Source organism: Brachycentrus maculatus, unplaced genomic scaffold (assembly GCF_059751285.1).
Source record: "Brachycentrus maculatus isolate JH-2025_06_01 unplaced genomic scaffold, ASM5975128v1 h1tg000566l, whole genome shotgun sequence".
Classification (NCBI taxonomy): Eukaryota; Metazoa; Arthropoda; class Insecta; order Trichoptera; family Brachycentridae; genus Brachycentrus; species Brachycentrus maculatus.
The window spans coordinates 895,142-917,466 of NW_028281308.1; the positions used below are offsets into that span (position 1 = coordinate 895,142).

General features: G+C 33.5%; 1 protein-coding gene across 5 annotated transcripts in view; it reads left to right on the top strand.

Annotated features, from left to right (window-relative positions):
* Positions 1 to 19,504, top strand: part of LOC148301407 (low density lipoprotein receptor adapter protein 1-like) — a 291,630-nt gene extending 272,126 nt beyond the window's left edge. The window contains exons 1-6 of one of the 5 annotated variants that reach the window (XM_088273351.1): positions 2,334 to 2,470; positions 9,664 to 9,814; positions 13,445 to 13,547; positions 15,188 to 15,425; positions 16,046 to 16,134; positions 17,845 to 19,504. In XM_088273351.1, the coding sequence (XP_088129477.1) occupies positions 9,761 to 9,814; positions 13,445 to 13,547; positions 15,188 to 15,425; positions 16,046 to 16,134; positions 17,845 to 17,951 (591 nt within the window). In that variant the 5' untranslated portion in view covers positions 2,334 to 2,470; positions 9,664 to 9,760 and the 3' untranslated portion in view covers positions 17,952 to 19,504. Of the gene's footprint in view, positions 1 to 2,333; positions 2,471 to 2,493; positions 2,624 to 9,663; positions 9,815 to 13,444; positions 13,548 to 15,187; positions 15,426 to 16,045; positions 16,135 to 17,844 lie in introns of those variants that run through there. The other 4 variants (XM_088273352.1, XM_088273353.1, XM_088273355.1 and 1 more) reach the window with 4 other exon arrangements.
* Positions 19,505 to 22,325: the final 2,821 nt, after the last annotated feature.

Sequence of the window (22,325 nt, forward strand, 5' to 3'; positions counted from 1 at the left end):
AGTGTGGGCCTGTGCGGACTATCAAACGCTTTCTCATAGTCTACAAAACACATCGCCAGAGAACTGTTGAATTCCTGGCTCTGCTGTAGAATGTGGCGAATATTATGGATTTGATCCGCACACGACCTGCCAGGCAGAAACCCTGCCTGGTTTTCTCTGAGCACCTGCATAATGGGGGCTCGGATTCTCTGCAAGATTACGTGGTAATAAACTGTCTTTAAACCTCGACGATTTAAACAATATAAAATACAATTTTACTATATTTTAAGTGTGTCTATGACGTCGTCAGCCACTTAAATGTCCAGACTTCCACAGGGGTAGGCGGAGAGTATGGAACTCCACACTCTTCTGTCCTGACATACACTCCTTATATCTTTCACATCCATACATCTAGTCATACACGCCCTCCGATCAACTTTTGACATCACCACTTTTTAATTTCTGATTGATCTGATCGTGCTGAGCCTTTTTCGGCCGTCCTCGTTCTGTTTCTCACAATTGTCTTATTTACTTTTTTAGTCATTCTCTCGTTGTCCATTTGCTCCACATGTCCATACCACCTTAAAGAATTCTTCTTTATATTTCCAATCATTCCTAGCTCAGTCTTACATTCCTTTTTAATATCTTCCTTTTTAATTCTGTCATACAATGATTTTCCACACATTCGTCTGAGGGATTCGTCTGCTTTTATCCTTCCTTTGCCAGTTCCAAGTCTTTTTCAGCCGTCCTCGTTCTGTTCTCCGGCTCACATTCGCCAAATATACTTAGTCATTCTCTCTATAAAATAATGATAATAATAATAATTAAATACTATGCAAAAGACAAAGCCCTCTGGCTTCGTTTACTGCAGCCCAGCACGCTAACCACAACACTGCCGAGGTCGATATGAATACATACAATAGTACTACATATAATATAAGTATTATAGTATATACGCTGTTGTTGGCAACCCTAGAAATGATCCCACCTGTTATGATTAAATCCAGAGATCGACAACCAGCGACACAGAGGTGGTATCATTTTAGTGGTTTACATATATTTTTTTTAAATATTTTCTTGTTTGTTATATTTTCTCATTTCTATTTCATTTGTATTCTCAGTTATATTTTCTCATTAGATTTTTTCCTTATGTTTTTCTCACTTGTTTCTTTTAAACATGCTTCTTACCTTCTGTTTTTTCACTTGTTTCTTTTAAACATGCTTCTTTCTTTATGTTTTTCTCACTTGTTTCTTTTAAACATGCTCCTTTCCTTATGTTTTTTTTTATAATTTCTCGTTTGTTTTCATTTAACAATGTTTCTTACCTTATGTTTTTTTATATGCCTTTTTATTATACTTGTTTACTGTTTTATATTTTGCCATGTATTATTTTTTTATCTTTCTTGTAACCGTCTAATTTGTATATTTCAGTCTTATTAACCTTAATCCCTTATCCTAAAATGAGAAGTAGAAATAACTCATCCGGAATATTTTATATAAACACACACACACACACACACACATTTATATATATATATATATAAATATATATATATATATATATATATATATATATATATATATATATATATATATATATATATATATATATATATATATACACATATATATATATATATATATATATATATATATATATATATATATATATATATATATATACAGTGAAACCTCTATCCATCGTTTTTAAAGGGGCCTATTAAAATAAACAATGAATGCGGAATTAAGAGATCAATACGCAAATAGATACGACCGAGTAAAGATACCGTCCTCCCAATCTGCATAACCATTCGTAGGCTAAAATTCTAAGAAGAATACATGTTTCAGATGCAAATGCATTTATTTAAAAAAATACAATCCTGCATAAAATTTTTTAAAAAATTCTTTTTTTTAACTGTTTTATTTTCGTAAGTCAATAGTATATTTTCGGCTTTGCAAATAGTATTTTTTCAGCATCGGTTATTGAATGTGCGTTGTAGAAAGTTTTCTTTCAAAGAGTGTGCACGCTTCTGGAAATGCAGGTACAGGCAGCGGCTCCTTTTCATCAACATCGACCTCTCCTGATATCGGTTACACGAGCTATCGATAGTTTCTATCCCATACGTTGCCGTGGAAAACGATTATTCGAGGAACGATAGATAGAGGTTACAAACAGCCACAACTTGAGTTACGGCTAGTTGCCTTTACACATTTGTACTGTACTGCTAAAATTCTCATCAACAGGTGAAAATACGAACATTATTTGGCTCGCATACCATCGTTAGTGGACCCCTGCACCGCCGGTAGCGCACCTGCCCGCAGCACAGTCGGCTAGGCACTCGCCCAGTCACAGTCGAGCGCTCAGTGGAGCGGTACGCGCGCGATTAGGTCCTCGGTTCGATACCCTGCCGCGCATTCGGCTTCAAACCACACCAAATCATCGTCATCCAACTCGCTTACGTAACAACAACGCAAAAAATATCTTTATAAGGTACATTTTCCCAAATAAGTGAATTGATTTGTACGTCAAATCGTTCTTCAGACGCTTCATCTGACCCTTATACACACTCAATGGTGCGGGGCACTTCATTGTATGAAACCAGTGTTATCATGATCGTTAAATACACGAAGTTACCATATTAAAGTAATATTTTGGGTGATAGGTATAAAATATCGTTTTAAGGAACATTTTCCCAAATAAGTGAATTGATTTGTACGTTAAATCGGTCTTTAGTCGCATCATCTAACCCTTACACACACTCAGTGGTGCATAGGGCACTGGATCGTACAAAAATAGTGTTCTCTTGATCGTTAAATACACGATGTTACGATATTAAAGTCATATTTTGAGTGATCGTTTTAAGCGGCGTTTTTCCAATAAGTGAATTGATTCGTACTAAATAACGCTCTTCATACCCTTTTCCACACCCAATGGTGCATTGGGTACTGCATCGATACATGTTACGATATTAAAGTCATATTTTGAGTGATCGTTTCAAGCGACGTTTTTCCAATAAGTGAATTGATTCGTACTAAATAACGCTCTTCATACCCTTTTCCACACCCAATGGTGCATTGGGTACTGCATCGATACATGTTACGATATAAAAGTCATATTTTGAGTGATCCTTTTAAGCGACGTTTTTCCAATAAGTGAATTGATTCGTACTAAATAACGCTCTTCATACCCTTTTCCACACCCAATGGTGCATAGGGTACTGCATCAAATATATATATATACAATGTTATATTGATCGTAAAATACACAAAGTTACGATATTTAAGTAATATGTTTATTGATAGATTTAAAATATCGTTTTAAAGTACATTTTCCCAATAAGTGAATTGATTTACACTAAATAACGTTCTTCATACCCTTTTCTATACCCAATCGTGCATCGGGCACTGCATCATATATAAACAGTGTTATCTTGATCGTTAAATACTCGCGGTGTTCCGATATTAAAGTAATATTTTGTGTGATAGATATAAAATAGCGTTTTAAAGTACATTTTCCCAATAAGTGATTTGATTTACACTAAATAACGTTCTTCATACCCTTTTCTATACCCAATCGTGCATCGGGCACTGCATCATATATAAACAGTGTTATATTGATCGTAAAATACTCGAATTTCCGATATTAAAGTAATATTTTGAGTGATAGATATAAAATATCGTTTTAAAGTACATTTTCCCAATAAGTGATTTGATTTACACTAAACAACGTTCTTCATACCGTTTTCTATACCCAATCGTACATCGGGTACTGTATCATATATAAACAGTGTTATCTTGATCGTAAAATACTCGAAGTTCCGATATTAAAGTAATATTTTGTGTGATAAATATAAAATATCGTTTTAAGGCACATTTTCTTAATTGATATGTACAATAAATCGTTCTTCAGCCCCTTCATCTGGCCCTTATATACCCTCAATGGTGCACAGGCCACAGCATCGTATAAAACAGTTGAATCTTGATTGCTACGTATAAATACTCGTAGGTATTAAAATAAAATTTCACTAATATTTTCAATATGAGATAAGCACTATCGATAAAACTAAGAAAGGTGTGTTGAGATGGTTTGGACATGTAGAACGAATGAGTGAGGAAAGAACGGTAAAACAAATTTATGAGGCGAATGTTAGCGGGAAAGGAAGCAGAGGAAGACCGAGAAAAACATGGCACGATCAGGTATGCCAAATACTTGAAAGTGGTCAGGTTAGGAGCCGTAACAATCGTCGGGTATGTATGAAGAGATGCATGAACGTGGAAGAGGCGAAGAATGTTTGCAAGGACAGAGTGGTGTGGCGCTCTATTCTCTCTGCCTACCCCTCCGGAGAAGCGGCGTGATGGTTAGTTAGTTTAGTTCGTTAGTTAGTTATTTTCAATATTTTAAGTGTTGAGGTACATTTTTCTAAAAATTTAACTGCTTTGTACAATATTACGTTCTAAGAACCCTTTTTCTAACCCTTTCTTCGCACCAAATGGTGCAAAGGGCACTGCACCATATAAAAAGTGTTTAATACACAAGATGGTTTAATACACAACGACCCTGTCCAGAGTGATATTAATGTAATGGCGAATGGACTCGGTTGAAGCGTCTAGCTGTCCATGGAATTAGGAGCGTACTCCTTCAAGACCATAAATCGCTCACTCCTTTCAAGAACGTCATAAATCAAAAATCGTTAATTTTGACTTGTGCGTGTTTTCGGAATGCCCAGAAAATGTACTACATCCCAGCAAAAGAGGTATATTTTTAACTTAATATTTACCCGCTACAGGGCAGAAAGTGTTGTTTAAGCATTTTGAAGAAAAGGTATTGTTTAATAATTTTTTTAAATGTACTAAATATTTTTCAAATGGAGAAAAAACCTTTAGGTTTTACCTAAAAAGATCTGTTGCACAGTAAAAAGTGCAATAAGTGGCTTCATATTTATTTTTCATACATTGTATTATATTTTTAAACTTTAAAAACGTTCTCCTGAAAAATAAAGTTTTTTGATTTATGACGTTCTTGAAAGGAGTGAGCGAAATACGTCATTTTTTTCCTTTCTGCTGCTTTTTAGTGGTCCATGTTTCAGCAGCATAGAGAAAAATAGATTGGACCAAGCTCCTGACAAGCTTCATCTTGGTGTTGTCACTCACACCCCAGTCTTTTCACCATAACATCAATTTAACCTGGAAAAAATAATCCATTTAATTATTCTTCTTTATTATTTGTCCGCCTGCGTAGTGTAATGGTCAGTACGCTCGGCTACCGTTCTGGACGTCCCGGGTTCGATTCCCAGGGGGGTCAAATAAATATAAGTGTTTTTTTTCACTCTTATATTTATTCCATATTACCCTGGACTGGTACCTGAAGTGGAGGGCATCAGCCAGGACATGATCACACCTTTCCTTCATGTGTTAACGATCAAGATAACACTGCGTTTGTATGATGCAGTGCCCTATGCACCATTGGGGTGCGGATAAGGGTTTGAATGAAAAATTATTTTAATAAAAAAAAAGACTTTGTTTTTTGATCCACTCACATTTTTATTAACAACCAACTAGTTTCGGCAACAGCCTGTTGCCCTCTTCAGGGTTTTGTTTATAACCCTGTAATTTGTAACCCTGAAGAGGGCAACAGGTTGTTGCCGAAACTAGTTGGTTAATAAAAATGTGAGTGGATCAAAACGCAAAGTCTTTTTATTTCTCTAAATAATATATCAATATGGTCCACAAAGTTAATACTGTCAATATTCAAAACATAATTTTTCTTCTTTCAAACGCAGTAATTAGCAGTTACTAAATTACATTTCCTATCTTCTGTGTACATTTATTGGCTTAACTTCACAACCGTACTATTATCGCTGGGTTCCTTATCGTTTTCGCTGATAACGCTCAGATATGCCTAGATAAAGCATATGCAGGTACGTTAAAATCGTTAAAACAATGCGACCGTAATGTATAGTCGAAACAGCCAGTTGACCCTGACGCTGCCAGTATTATTTTTCAGAAATATGCTTGATATAAATAATTAAACCCTTATCCGCACCTTAATGGTGCATAGGGCACTGCTTCATATAAACGCAGTGTTATCTTGATCGTTTACACATGAAGGAAAGGTGATCAGGCCTCCGCTTCAGGTACCAACCAGTCCAGGGTAATATGGAATAAATATTAAAGTGAAAAAATCACTTATATTTATTTGACCCCTCCTGGGAATCGAACCCGGGACCTCCAGAACGGCAGCCGAGCATGCTGACCATTACATTACGGAGGCGGATGATATAATTATATATACATTATTTTCTACGCTTCGATTGAATGGTCATATATAAAGGCCACTAGATTATCCCTCCTGTTCCCAACATAGATTCAAATAAAAACATATTGAATTAGCTAGAAGAAATAAAAATCCAGTAAATGATCTATAAACCTTGTACATGATAAGCAAGGCAAATAATAAATGCAATTCCCTAAATCTAAATTATTTCTTTTTTGAGTGGTGAGTGGTGAGTGGTGAGTGGTGAGTGGTGAGTGGTGAGTGGTGAGTGGTGAGTGGTGAGTGGTGAGTGGTGAGTGGTGAGTGGTGAGTGGTGAGTGGTGAGTGGTGAGTGGTGAGTGTGAGTAATGAGTGATTAATGATGCATGACGAATGATGCATGATGAATGATAAATGTTTTATAATAAACGATGAATGATGAACGATAAATGATGAGTGATGCATGATGAATTATACATGATGCATGATGAATGATAAATGACGCATGATGAATGATAAATGACGCATGATAAATGATGAATGTATGATACGTAATAAATTATGAAAAATGAACGATGAATGATAAACAATGAACGATGAACGATGAACGATATATGATATACGATGAACGATGGACGAAGAACGATGGACGATGAACGATGGACTATGAATAATGAATGATGAATGATAAATAATGAACGATGAACGACAAATGATGAATTATGAACTATAAACGATGAATGATGAATGATGAACGATAAACGATGAACGATGAATTATGAATGATGAATTATGTATGATGCATTATGAATGATGAATATCGCACGATGAAAGATGAATGATAAATTGTGCATGATGAATGGTGAATAATAAATGATAACATCTTGTTAGCCAAAAGATGCGGTTTTGATCACGTATTCACATCTCAATAACGACTCCGAAGACGCTCTCCATGTAGAACAAAATATTAAATCGACTACAAAGGATTACAGAATGCTCATGTGACTTTAACCCTGGCATTAAAACTTGAATGATCACTTTGAGTATACCTTTTAATTAAAATACCTACTTTTTTTAAACTATCATCATCCAGTATTAAATTATCGTAACAGTCATCGCACACTCTTGCTGCACAGCCGTGTACATTGAAAAGAAAAGAAAAATGTCATGTACGTACCGAGACATAAAAGAAATATGGAAAATTTACATACAAATGAGTTCGGTATTGCCTCGTTAGCAAAGGTACATATTTAAGTAAGTGTACTTTAATATGTATAGGGTGTTTTTTAAGAGGTTTGGTTTTTACACTGGCAACATTGTTTCTACAGACTGTCATATTGACAGTTGACAGTTGATTTGTAGCCAGTACGTTTAGCCACATCACCATTCTTCATCTTCAAACCCTTATCCGCACCCCAACGGTGCATAGGGCACTGCATTATGTAAACGCACTGTTATCTTGATCGTTAACACGTGAAGGAAAGGTGATCAGCCCTCTGGATAATATTGAATAAATATTAGAGTGAAATATTTATTTGACCCCCCCTGGGAATCGAAACCGGGACCTCCAGTACGGTAGGCAAGCGTGCTGACCATTACACTACGGAGGCGGACTTTTTTTTCAACATTAATAGATTGAATAACTATTATGCGCGTCGTAGGTTCGGTGAATGGGCCAAAAACAATATTCAGCTTGATCCTCTTTTTTAACGCAAAATTTTGTTCACCGATGAGGCACATTTTAGGTTAAATGGCAATAAGCGGAATTGAGAGTAGAGAAAACCCAGAAGCCTTTGTCTAGACACCCTTACATCCATTTAAAGTCACTGTTTGGTGTGCTTTATGGGCAGGTGGAATCATTGGCTCATATTGCTTTAAAGACGACGCCGGCCAGAATGTTACGGTCAATGGAAAGCGCTACAGAACCATGATTACTGACTTCTTCGTACCTCAGTTGAATGGCATTGATGTGACAGAGCTGTGGTGTCAACAAAATGGCGCAACATGCCACACGGCGGCTGCCACCATCAATTTATTACGGGAAATTTGAATTTGCCTACCTCTAAATAAAAACAGCCTATATAATACACGTCTGTAATAGTAGGCTTAAGAAAGTCAATTACCGAGCAAAATGGTGTCGTATTGTTATAAGCCGATAAATTACATGTGGTTCCCATTATTACAGTACAAGAGTACAAAAACATGACTAAAAGCAGTGGCGCTCTCTCCATATAGACACATTAACAGTGCCTACCCTGCTTTAGTAGAAAAAAATATGAAAAAAGTCAAGTAGGAGTGTGAAGAAATTTTTGTTGACAGATTCCGGATTTGCTCCACTTATGAATTATTTAAATAATGTTCTTTTTTATTGACGTCTCTACATAGATGAAGAAGAAAATTTCTGTTACCATTTGCCTTAGTGACTTCTAAACAAGAAATATTTATCACTCAATTTTTAATTAAATTGAAATAACGTTATTATTAAATTATATTACTTAAAATATATACTACTTAGTAAAGATTTCGAGATTAAAATAAATGTGATCCTTATCTTTTGGTTTGATTCCACTGCATGTCTGAGTAAGACCGATAACCTTGGCGTTTAAGATAACACGTCATACATCCAGAGAAATTTCATAGCGTGATATGATTATATATACAATATATATATATATATATATATATATATATATATATATATATATATATATATATATATATATATATATATATATATATATATATATATATATATATATATATATATATATATATATATATATATATATATATATATATATATATATATATATATATATATATATATATATATATATATATATATATATATATATATATATATATATATATATATATATATATATATATATATATATATATATATATATATATATATATATATATATATATATATATATATATATATATATATATATATATATATAAATATAAAAGATAACTCCTTTATATAGTATATATATATATATAGGAGTTATTTTTCATTTTCATTTTTCAATTTTTTTGACATCTCATCAAAGATGAAGAAGAATATGGATGTCTGGGCATTCACGGGGCTGACGACCGTCATAGGCTGGTTTAAGTGATCACTTTGCACACGTGTAACATTCACCAATTCTACACATTATTAAACGACCACACTATTAAAATTCTTTGAAAGTTCCATATATATGAACCAATTTTGAAACATTGTTCTTGAATCATTAGAACTTCGCTCGAGACATCTATTGGTGAGATGAAAAAAAAAGGAGAATTGGTGAATGTCACGCGTGTATAAAGTGGTAAATCAAACCAGCCTATGACGGTCGTCAGCCCCGTAAATGACCAGACTTCAATTTGTTCTTCGTCTTTGATGAGATGTCAAAAAAATAATATAGTTTGTTCAATTATAGCAGTGAAAATTGAAGTAATATAAAAAAAGTGAACTATTAAAATCTAGTGTTATGAGTGAAAGACGGTGATATATTGAAGGAGAAATAAATATTTAAAATGACAGAAAAAAGTGACGTCGTTACCATCGATGATCTGCCCATCGACTTCCAGGTATGTTATTCTTTTATTTTCGTACGTTAGGGTTGGAACCAGCGCTCAGTAGTGATTTTTTCCTCCAGTTGAGATTATATCATTAATCAATTCGGCAGTCACTTTGTGGTAAAATCTATCCATTTTTAATTCAAGTTTAAATAACTATCTCAAACCCTTACCCGCACCCCGATGGTGCATAGGGCACTGCATCGTATAAACGCAGCGTTATCTTGATCGTGTTAACACATGAAGGAAAGGTGATCAGCCCTCCGATTCAGGTACCAGTCCAGGGTAATATTGAATAAATATTTGAGTGAAAAAATCACCTATATTTATTTGATCCCCCCCCTGAGAATCGAACCCGGGACCTTCAGAACGGTAGCGTGCTGACCATTGCACTACGGAGGCGGACTGATTTAATAACTAAGTAAAACTTAAATTAAAAATGTGTTGATTTCCTCCAATTTAGCTATGATTTTCTTATTTTCATGTCCACGCCATAATGCTTATCTCAGCCTTGTATTATTTCCTTGTATCACCATTCGAATATCTATCACACATCGTTTTGCAGCCCATTCGTCTGATGGATCGCATTTCAACAGCAGTCGAAATGCGATTCTTGAGATTGAATTAAAAATTCAAGGTAAGAACGTAGTCTTTTTAATAAAATAATTCATACTTAAGTATTAATCAGTCTTGATACAGAAGCGGTTAGCTTCGAAACCGGTAGACACTATAATTAGGTTATAATAAAATATTCATAGTGATTTTAAAACAAAGTGACATTTTAACCCTTACTGGTCCAATGTCGAATCTCATTCGACATTGATTTTTTCCTCTTAGGTTCCATGTTGGATTATATTCGACATTTTTTCATCATAAGAATTATTTATTTAAATTCCTAGCCTACATTTTTGTCACTCGTATCTATTACAGCAGTATGTCGGCTGTCCAAACTCAAAACACAGTAAGGGACATTTTTTTTGTAGCATGTTTTTATTGCATTTTTGGACTAAGTAGATTCTACTTAGTCCAAAAATGCAAAAAAAACGTACTACAAAAAAATGTCCCTTACTGTGTTTTAAAATTGGACAGCTGATGTGGAGCAGAGGACAAAATATATTTTTCCAATTGGAATGTAAATGATTTTTTTTTAATTTTGGGAGTCCGGAAAGGGTTAATTATAAAATGGAAAATCACAAAGTTACTGCTTCAAATATAAATTATATTGTATTTTATTGTTAAAAAAAACTTAAAAATAGATTTTGTGACAATTGTTTCGCCTAGTTATGGCATTTTCAAACGACTTTCAATACCGAGTATTGCTCGAACAAACAGAGTGTCGTCACGGAACTCAATGGTCGGGCAATGTCGCCCGGGCACGAGCCGTGACGGATACTTCCGGTCTGACACTTCCGCAGGTACAAATACCTGTGCATCCATCAGGGCTGGCCAATCATGAATGATAATCAATAAAAATATATTGATTATAAAAAAAATAGAAATGGACACATAAAAAAGAGATAAAATAAAAAGTTTATGAACATAGTACTAGAAATAAGGATAAAATAATATATTATTTTTTGACATCTCATCAAAGAAGAAGAAGAATATGGAAGTCTGGGTATTTACGGGGCTGACGACCGTCATAGGCTAGTTTAAGTGGTCACTTTACACACTGTAACATTCACCAATTCTACCCCTTATTGACAACCACACTACTCATATTCTTGGAAGTTCTATATGTATGAACCAATTTTGAAACATTATTCTTGAATCACTAGAACTTCACTAGAGACATCTATTGGTGAGATGAAAAGAAGCTTTTTGCTGAGAAGAAACTCTTTTATTAGTATGTTAGGTCCGAATCCTGGATTATAATCACACTCATGAGATACGCCAGAAAATATCATTTTCATTTTTATTATTTAAGCTTATAATTTGACCAGATAATTTATTTACAGCATTTTGAGTGTGTCCAAATACTTGTTCACAAAATCTGGATAATCTCCAATTACAGATACCTCTAATTGGAGATAATCTACATTTTGTGAACAAGTATTTGAACACACAAAATATTGTAAATAAAATAAGACTGCCATTTTTGTCAACAGTGTCGCAAAATTGTGTAATGCATAAGGGTTTTAAAATGTATGATGAGATGCCTGAATGTACGAAGAATGAAAAGAGTCTGAAAAAATAAAAAAATGAATGTTTTGTTTGCTGTAGGAAGATGTAAATATATATATATGATGTCAATCAAGTGTTAAAAACAGTTTGTATTTGATGTAATATAAGCGAACTTCTTCGTTATTTTTTTAAATCTTTGATGAAATGTCAAAAAATAATTTAATTGTCTTGTTTAATGTATATCTTTTAATGTTTTGTTCTACAAAAGTTAAATATAATAATAATAATAATAATAACAGCCTATGACAGCCTACAAGCCCCGTAAATGCCCAGACTTCCATATTCATATATGTTGAGATGTCAAAAAAAAACTAATCATCACCCTTTTATAATAATAAAAACCCTTATCCGCACCCCAATGGTGCATAGGGCACTGCGTCATATAAACGCAGTGTTATCTTGATCGTTTACACATGAAGGAAGGGTGATCAGCCCTCCGCTTCAGGTACCAGTCCAGGGTAATATTGAATAAATATGACAGTGAAAAATTCACATATATTTATTTTACCCCCCTTGGGAATCGAACCCGGGACCTCCAGAACGGTAGCCGAGTGTGCTGACCATTACACTACGGAGGCGGACAAAAAAATTTATATATATATATATATATATATATATATATATTTATATATATATATATATATATATATATATATATATATATATATATATATATATACATATATATATATATATATATATATATATATATATATATATATATATATATATATATATATATATATATATATATATATATATATATATATATATATATATATATATATATATATATATAAATATATATATATATATATATATATACATATATATATATACATATATATATATATATATATATATATATATATATATATATATATATATATATATATAAATATATATATATATATATATATATATAAATATATATATATATATATATATAAATATATATATATATATATATATATATATATATATAAATATATATATATATATATATATATATATATATATATATATATATATATATATATATATATATATATACAATATATATATATATATATATATATATATATATATATATATATATATATATATATATATATATATATATATATATATATATGTATGATGTAAATTAAATGTAAAAAACAGTTTATATTAAATGTAATATGAGCGAACTTCTTCGATATTCTTTTTCATCTTTGATGAAATGTCAAAAAATAATATAATTGTCTTGTTTAATGTATATTTTTTAATGATTTTTTTTTTACATACGTTGCTGTCGTTAACGCAAATAAAAAATAAAATAAAAATTATTTTTATTAAAACAGCCTATGACAGCCTTTAAGCCCCGTAAATGCCCAGACATCCATATTCATAAATGTTGAGATGTCAAAAAAAATCTCATCATCACCCTTTTATCATCTTCTTTATTCTTCGTTCTAGGTGAAATATTTGGGTCAACACGATGCTGGAGGACTTTGGGGCATCAAACACACGAGAAGACCTGTCGACAACATGGTTTCCGCAGCTAAAAGTCTACCCCCAGGTGAGTTTCATCCCCTTTTGCCTTTTTTATAATCATTTATTTGTTAACTACATACAGTATCGAACAGATAAACTGAAACAAAACTTTTTTTTCGTATTTTCAACACCCTCTAAAAAATGTTTTAAGGGTGCTCCTCGTATTATGGACCAGGGCTGCTTCTTTCAGAGACTGAGATGATGAATAGCTAGAAGTGTCACCCAATTCTACTGGAAAAGATACTACAAGAGATACAAAAACCAATGTCAAATGGTAATGGAATATTTCAGCAGGATTTAACCCCCTGCCAAAAATCCAAAAAAAATATGAAAAATTTCACACAAAAACAATGAACTGTGTTGGACTGGTCGATAATTTTGCCAGACATAAATCTAATTGAAAATCTATCTGCAATCTGTAAGAATCGGCTCTCCAAAATTGATTGCACTACGGTGGAGAAACTCATATTGTCCATAATTCAGGTATGGTATCGAGACGAAAAAATGGCATCCACGTGTCAAAACCTTATATAATACATGCCAAGAAGAGTTAAATCATTGATTTGAGCCCAAATGAGATCATATTAAATATTAATTTGCGATATAACTAATAAACAAAAGATTTTACAAAACTTTTTACGAAAATACAACAAAAAAAGTTATGTTTCAATTAATCTGTTCAATACTGTACATACATGTAAACACATATCGCTCACTCCTTTCAAGAACGTCATAAATCAAAATTCGTAAATTTTCAGTTATGCATGTTTTCGGAATTCCCAGAAAATTGACTATATCCCAGCAGAAGCGGCATATTTTTAACTTAATATTTACCCGCCACAGGGCAGAAAGTGTTGTTTTTGCATTTTGAAGAAAAGGCATTGTTTAATTATTTTTTAAAATAAACAAAATATTTTTCAAATGGAGAAAAAAACTTCAGGTTTTACTTAAAAAGATCTGTTGCACAGTAAAAAGTTCAGTAATTGGCTTGATATTTATTTTTAATGCATTGCATTATATTTTTAAACTTTAAAAACGTTCTCCTGAAAAATCGAGTTTTTTGATTTATGACGTTCTTGAAAGGAGTGAGCGATATACTGTATACAATAATTTGTGTATTAAATGTTAAATTAAATACAGATTTTTTGAGTCTACTAAGTTGTATTTTATTGTTAAAAAACACATAAAAATCATTTTTGTGACAATTGTTTCGCCTAGCTATGGCATTTTCAAACGGACGTGAAAACTAAATGGACTGACGGCACTTTTATAGCTAAACAATTCTAGGTACTTAGGTAATAGTTTTAACATGTGCAGTCAATGGGGCATACAACTATATTTACCCTAGATAACTAAACATTCGTCCACGCGACGACGCCCTTCTGGGTGCAAGTCAAGTGCACCTACTTCCCTGCACCCCGCACCCGCCAGGCTCTGTTTACGGAATACTGATTTATTGTTAAATGTCTCTTACATTCATTCCTAATAAACCGAACTTAAGTGTCATGTAACCAGTTACTGTTTTCAATAAATACTTTTGATAATTTTCACGTTTTTAATTGCGTAGTCCGCCTGACGAATGTTTAGTTACTATGTATCTACAAATACAGTTTAGTTATCTTGGGTTAAATAAGTAAATAAAAAAAAATATTTTTATTTTTTTAGGTCAGATTCTACCGATTGTAAAATTGATTATTTCCACTGACGGAGTACAGCTGCGATCCATAGGCAGCCTGAGTGGAAAGAATCAGGACCAGACCTTGTCGGCCGACTTCCCCATAGACTCCATATCCTACGGGGTTCAGGACCTGGTGTACACGAGGGTTTTCTCCATGATAGTCGTCAAGGAGTCGGCCAAGGGGCTGAATCCCTTCAACTGTCACGCGTTCGTGTGCGAGTCCAGGTAATCTTAGGTCACGACCCTAGTGACAGTTCTACTGATCCAGGTGATTTAAGTGACAGTTCTACTAGTTTAACTATCAGGTTACGAACCAAGTGACAGTTCTACTAATCAAGGTAATCTTAGATCACGACAGTTCTACTGATCCAGGTAATTTTATAAGTCACGACCTAAGTGACAGTTGTACTAATTCTACTATTCACGTTACGAACCTAGTGACAGTTCTACTAATCCATATAGTTTTAGGTCACGAACCAAGTAACAGTTCTACTAATCCAGATAATTTAAGGTCATAAACCAAGTGACAGTTCTATTGATCCATATAGTTTTATGTCACGAATCAAGTGACAGTTCTAATCCGCATAGTTAAAGGTCACGAATCAAGTAACAGTTTTACTAATCCAGGTAGTTTGAGGTCACGAACCAAGTGACAGTTCACTGATCCAGGTTATTTAAGGTCACAAACCAAACGAGCCGAGAGATTAAAACATTTTTACAGCTCTATCTTTGCAAACTCTCCCAGTATTTTCTTTCCCCCCTGTTTATTTCTCAGTTGTGGCATTTCACCCTTTTCCTAATATCCTTAACAAGTTATTAATATTATTCATTAATTTCCCTTCCAGAAGTGCCGCCAGAGGTCTGACCTACGCCTTGGCAGCCGCGTTTCAAGAATATTCCCGAACAGTTAAAGAAAAACAAGGAAATGTTCCAGGTAAGTTTTAATATGCTCCCTTATACTCTGCACTTGTTCCGACTGCAGGTACATCTACCGTACACTGTTCTACCATTCAGGGAGTAGTCTGACCTCAATTCTGCGGGCAGTGCTCCCTTACACTCTGCACTGCAGGTACATCTACCGTACACTGTTCTACCATTCAGGGAGTAGTCTGACCTCAATTCTGCGGGCAGTGCTCCCTTACACTCTGCACTGCAGGTACATCTACCGTACACTGTTCTACCATTCAGGGAGTAGTCTGATCTCCATTCTGCGGGCAGTGCTCCCTTACACTCTGCACTGCAGGTACATCTACCGTACACTGTTCTACCATTCAGGGAGTAGTCTGACCTCCATTCTGCAGGCAGTGCTCCCTTACACTCTGCACTGCAGGTACATCTACCGTACACTGTTCTCCCATTCAGGGAGTAGTCTGACACTCCTTGGGACATTCAAAAATTGAGTGCTACAGCATTTTAGAATTAATTTACACATTACAACATTTGTGTTTGATAAGAGAACCAAAGCATTGCTTAATTATAACAGTACTTAAATAACATTGCATAATGCTACTTTTAAATGCTGACAAATTGGTTTTAAATCTTTTAGCATTAGTTAATATGCAATACACATATGAAATCTTTTAATCACTCGTTCAAAGGTCAATGCAATTATGAAATGTTTTGTAGACGCTATATAATAAGGTACTTATTTTTAACTAACTAACCAACCATTACACAAAAGGTGTAGGCAGAGAGAACAGAACGCCACACCGCTCTGTCTTTGCAAACATTCTTCGCTTCTTACACATTCGTGCATCTCCTCATACGTATCAGCCGATTATTCCGGTTCCTGACATGACCAAGCCAAGTATTTGACTTGACTGGGTGGACAGGGATGACATTTTAGACTGAGTTGACAGGATTGACAGGGTTTGACTGGGTTGACATGGTAATATAATTGACATGGTAACAAGGTTGACATGGGTTGATTTACATAGTTAATGGGTTAACATAGTAACTGGGTTGACATGGTAACCGGATTGACAGGATGAACTGGGTTGACATGGTAACCGGGTTGACAGTAATGACAAGGTTGACAGGAATGACAGGTTGATAACGATTGATGATGATTAATGACGAGTGATGACGATTGATGACGATTAACCCTTCGTTGCATAACTTTTTTTCATTTTAAACAATAATAAAAATTCTATAGTATCTTACTCTAAATATTAGATGAAACATAATAAAAAAGAATGAAACACTTTTAACAAAGAAAAATCAAGAAAATACTAATGTATCAAATTTGAAACATCATGTAATGGTTATCCTTTATGTGTTTCAGCACTAACTTTTGGCTATGTAACAAATTTGAAACACGATGCAGCGAAGAGTTAAAGATGATTGATGACGAGTTGTGAAGATCGATGACGATCATTGACGATTGATGACGATTGATGACTAAAGATGACGACTGATAACGTCTGGTGGCGATTGATTACAATTTATGACGATCGTGACCATCGATGACGATCGATGACGATCGATGACGAATGATGACGAATGATGACGAATGATGACGAATGATGACGAATGATGACGAATGATGACGAATGATGACGAATGATGACGATTGATGACGAATGCTGACGATTGATGACGAGGAATATGACGCGATTTAACATGCCCTTGTGTTATTCCACAGACGGCGAAGGCGAGACCAAGATATCTACCATAAAGAAGAAATTCGCCATCGATCTAAGAACTCCAGAAGAAATCGAAGCCGACATGAATGCGGAGACAGAGGCATAAGTGTCATCATCACACTCTGTGGACCAAAATTAAAGCTCTACCAAAATATGAATACCTATATTTTATTAAGGAAAAAAATATTTTTAATAATAATGTTAGCATTTCGTAGAAGATAATCTAAGAATTACGATCACATATATTTTTATTTAAATATAGTCACAAATGAAGGGTGTAAAGACCGTAGGGGCTCAATATACAAATAGACAAAATGGGGTTCAATTGTCAAATAGTCATTTTGATTAGCTTAATCGTGCGATGCAACAGTCTAATTGTCATGGGGTTCAACTACAAATATTCATGGGGTTCAACTGTCAAATTGTAAATTGAACTGGCAAATTATCATGGTGTTCAACTAACAAATAGTTATAGGGCCCAACTGTAAAATAATCGTTGAACTAGTGAATTGGTTTTAGGGTCCAACTTTTAAATAATGATGGGTTCAACTAGCAAGTAATAGGGGGTTTTAATTAACAGTTTGTCATGGGGTTCAACTAACAAATTATCATAGGATTGGTAAATAATGATGGAGTTCAACTGGCAAGTAGTACAGGGATTTAATTGGCAAAATGTCATGGGGTTCAATTGACAAATTATGATATCATAAGATTCCACTAGTAAATAAGGATTATACAGGTTTGGGGATCAACTGGCAAGTAATAAATGGATTCAATTGGCAAATTGTCATGGGGTTCACTAATGTGCAAAGGCAAATAGCCGCAATTTAAAAACAGTAGTTTTCAGATAAACGAGTTATAGTTAACTTAAAATGATGCTTTTTGCCAACACATGTATCAAATTAATACAATTTTGCGGCTATTTGGATAATGAATATCTCGGTAAAGGAAAGAGATAGAGCGAAATCTGTGATTGTATATGACAGAGGCCAGGTATAAGAATGCTTTGGGCCGTGTTACGCCAAACAGCCGCAACTTGAGTTACGGCTAGTTGCCTTTACACATTAGTTCAACTGATAAATAATACAGGGTTGGCAGTCAGGCGTCTATACGATTACACTGCGGTGCCTTTTAAAACTAGAAAATTAACATTCTACGAGCTCGTAATAGCGGCATTTGGATCATACCTCCTTCTGGGATATTGAATACGGATAGTTTAATCTTTGCTAAATATTGTACCGATAATTTTGAATTTAAAATATATATATATATATATTTGCTGATAAGAAAATGTGATAAGACCCTATTTTTAAATATCAGTGTTCACAAATCCCATTTTAATTTATCGATTCGGCATTTCATTTGTAAAACTCAATTTTAATTTATGAATTAATTGTTTGTCTGTCCGCCTCCGTAGTGTAATGGTCAGCACATTCATAATAACCATTCCATCATCGGGTCGACTGTTATCAATAGTTTGAGCTGGAATTTAATACCTTTCTTTTTTGTATGGAGATGTAGTTACTAGATTAAATATAAAAGAATTTGGGAATATTATATTCCATTTAATTTGTACTTTTTAAAACCCAAAGATTTTAAAAGAAATTATGTACTTGAATTATATTTATTATAAGTTGTTTGTGTGTTTCGACTAGTCTCGGCTTTTGGTTGTTTAATTTTATGTAAATACATATTTTTAAAAGTATTTTTTTATTTTTTATTTAATAAGTCCTAAGTAATGTTTCTCTGCAGGGGTAGGCAGAGAAGAGGGAACGCCACATTCTTCTGTCCAAACACTCTTAGCTTCCTTCACATCCCTCTTATTACGCAGACTTTTGACACCACCAGATTTTAGGTTCTGATTGATCTGATCGTGCCAAGTCTTTTTCGGCCGTCTCCTTTGCCAAATATACTTTCTCAATAATGCTCTCGCTATCCATTCGCTCCACATGTCCATACCACCTTAAAGTACTCTTTTTAATATTTTCAATTATCCTTAGTTCAGCCTTACGTTCCTTTCTAATATGTTCGTTTTTAATACATCCAAGTCATTCTCTCGTTATACATTCGCTCCACATGTCCATACCACCTTCAAGAACTCTTCATAATATTTTTAACTATCCCTAGTTCAGCCTTACATTCCTTTCCAATATTTTCGTTTTAACAATATTTCTGTCTTACAATGATTTTCCACAAAGTAATTTATATATGTTATTTCTACAGCAATCACAAATAGATATATCTATTTTTCACAAAGCACAGTTTGTTAAATATAAGATTCGTTCACATAACCACATCGATCTCACAAAATATCAATAATAAACCAGCAACCTCAAATCTGTCATTTTACAAGATCGTCGAGCTTAATTCTTTATACTACCGCCATCTGTGGAAATTTTCCTGAACGATCCTATCATAAAGGTGATAAAATGATATTCATTTTACCACTTTGTTGTAATATCTATTCATTTTTATCCATCCACGATGTTTGTAGATGATGCGGAATGCAATAAAACAAGTGTCACAATATATTTTAATAAATACATATTGGTATTTACCAAGTGAAATTAAAATGAAACCGGATATTTTTGCTGAAATCAGAGAAAATATATCTGCATCTCGCTCGCGCCGCGTATCGCGATAGTAACTTGAGTGCTTGTGCTCAAGAGTGAAAGAGACGCACAGTAAAAATGTTTTTATTCGTTCCTTTTCAAAGCTTCGATGGATAATTTGTTTTCTAGATGGGTTCAAACATTTTTTCATACATGTTATTGTAATAAAAACTAATTATTTTAGAGAAAATAAGTGTTTAAAATAATTAATAAAAGATGTTATAGTTATGCGGTGTATTACAAATGTCACAAATGATTTGAAACGGTAGCTCGATAATTATTGCATTCAAACGCAAAAGTTATGTAACTTACAGATAGTGAAAAATTAAATGACATTATAGAAAATACAAACATCAACATTAAACCACAGATATACGTTTTAAGTTCTTTGTGCGGAATATTTGTTTCCTCCCCTAAGCTACCTGATACCCTCTTCTATTTTATTTACTATATAGCCGATATATCCTTCATTCTGAGCCCCATTACGTCATCTGGATACCAACAAACATATTCCACTCCTCTGAACATGAATCTCTCCGGAATATACGAGGTTGGAAGGGGATTAGATCCGTCGAGGCGCTGTTTAAAGCTGCCTAAAATAATGAAAATTACTCTGAAGTGATGGTTGACGTCAGGGGGACCTGAAATGCACAGAAGAAGAAGAATACCCATGAATTTGTGAATTTGGAGCGCAGAACTAATCACCTTGCCTTTGTAAAATAGAATCAAGGTGTTACTACGATTAGATATAAAAATAAATAAATATTTTTTTAAACAAATAAACAACAATAATTTAAAGGTGTCTCAACTTGATCTGAATCATATATCGTTCTTCCCTTTCATACGATAAGCATTCCTGGGCTTACAACCTAGCATTCGGCTGGCTTGAGCGATCGCTTTATACAATTGTATGACGTTCACCATTCTGCCCATTATTGAACATCTACATTGCATTATTTCTTAAAACCTGTAAATATGCAATGGTCTTGGATCCGTATATATCAATGATATATTTCCTCAAGTCACATTGATGAATATTTCGATAAATTTCTCTTTTTGAGGTAAGATGTATTTTTCTAATCGCAGCCTCCATTTTGTTTTCTATTTGTTATTTTATTTTATTTATTTATTTGAAAGAAGCTACGACTAATCTGTACAATCGAATTTTTCGATTATTTAAATCATTTTATGAATGCCATAATTGGCATAATTACGTAAACAGTAGAAAAGTGAGAAAATTATGTCCCACATTCCATTTGCCGATGGCAATCAAATCAAATTGATTTATTTAAATCAACATCCATAAGAAATTGCCTTCATTGTTTTTTTTACATTAAAAAAACATTGATTTAAACGATAATATTATCCGTCACATTTTTAATGCGTATCTCTGAAAATATTTTTTATTGCTGTTAATACAACTATATTCTGTTCTGTTTTCGAATCTTTTAAAATTTTCTATGGTAAAGGGGGGGTAAATTTAAAAACCGTTAATATCTCTTCAAACCGTAACTTTGACTTTTGTTAAACTGATAATAGACAAAAATGTGCAAAAGTGGATAGAAGTCCAAGTGATGAGTGAACTTCTATAGAAATAGACAATAAATTTCGTATTCAGAATACAGAATAGGCAAAATGTGGGGCCGACGAACCGAGTGAAAAATATGTAAAAAGGGTATAAATGTAACTGAGTACGGGTGGAGCTAAGAGACCACCAGTGAATTACTTTTCATAAATGTCACGTTTATGGCGTAAGCAGCCGTGGTTTAACTTTTTTAAAGTGTAGAAATCAAAACAAATGGATGATAAATTAGCTGTTTTGTTGTATTTATTTTATGATCATGTTATATTGAATTTATAATTTGCAT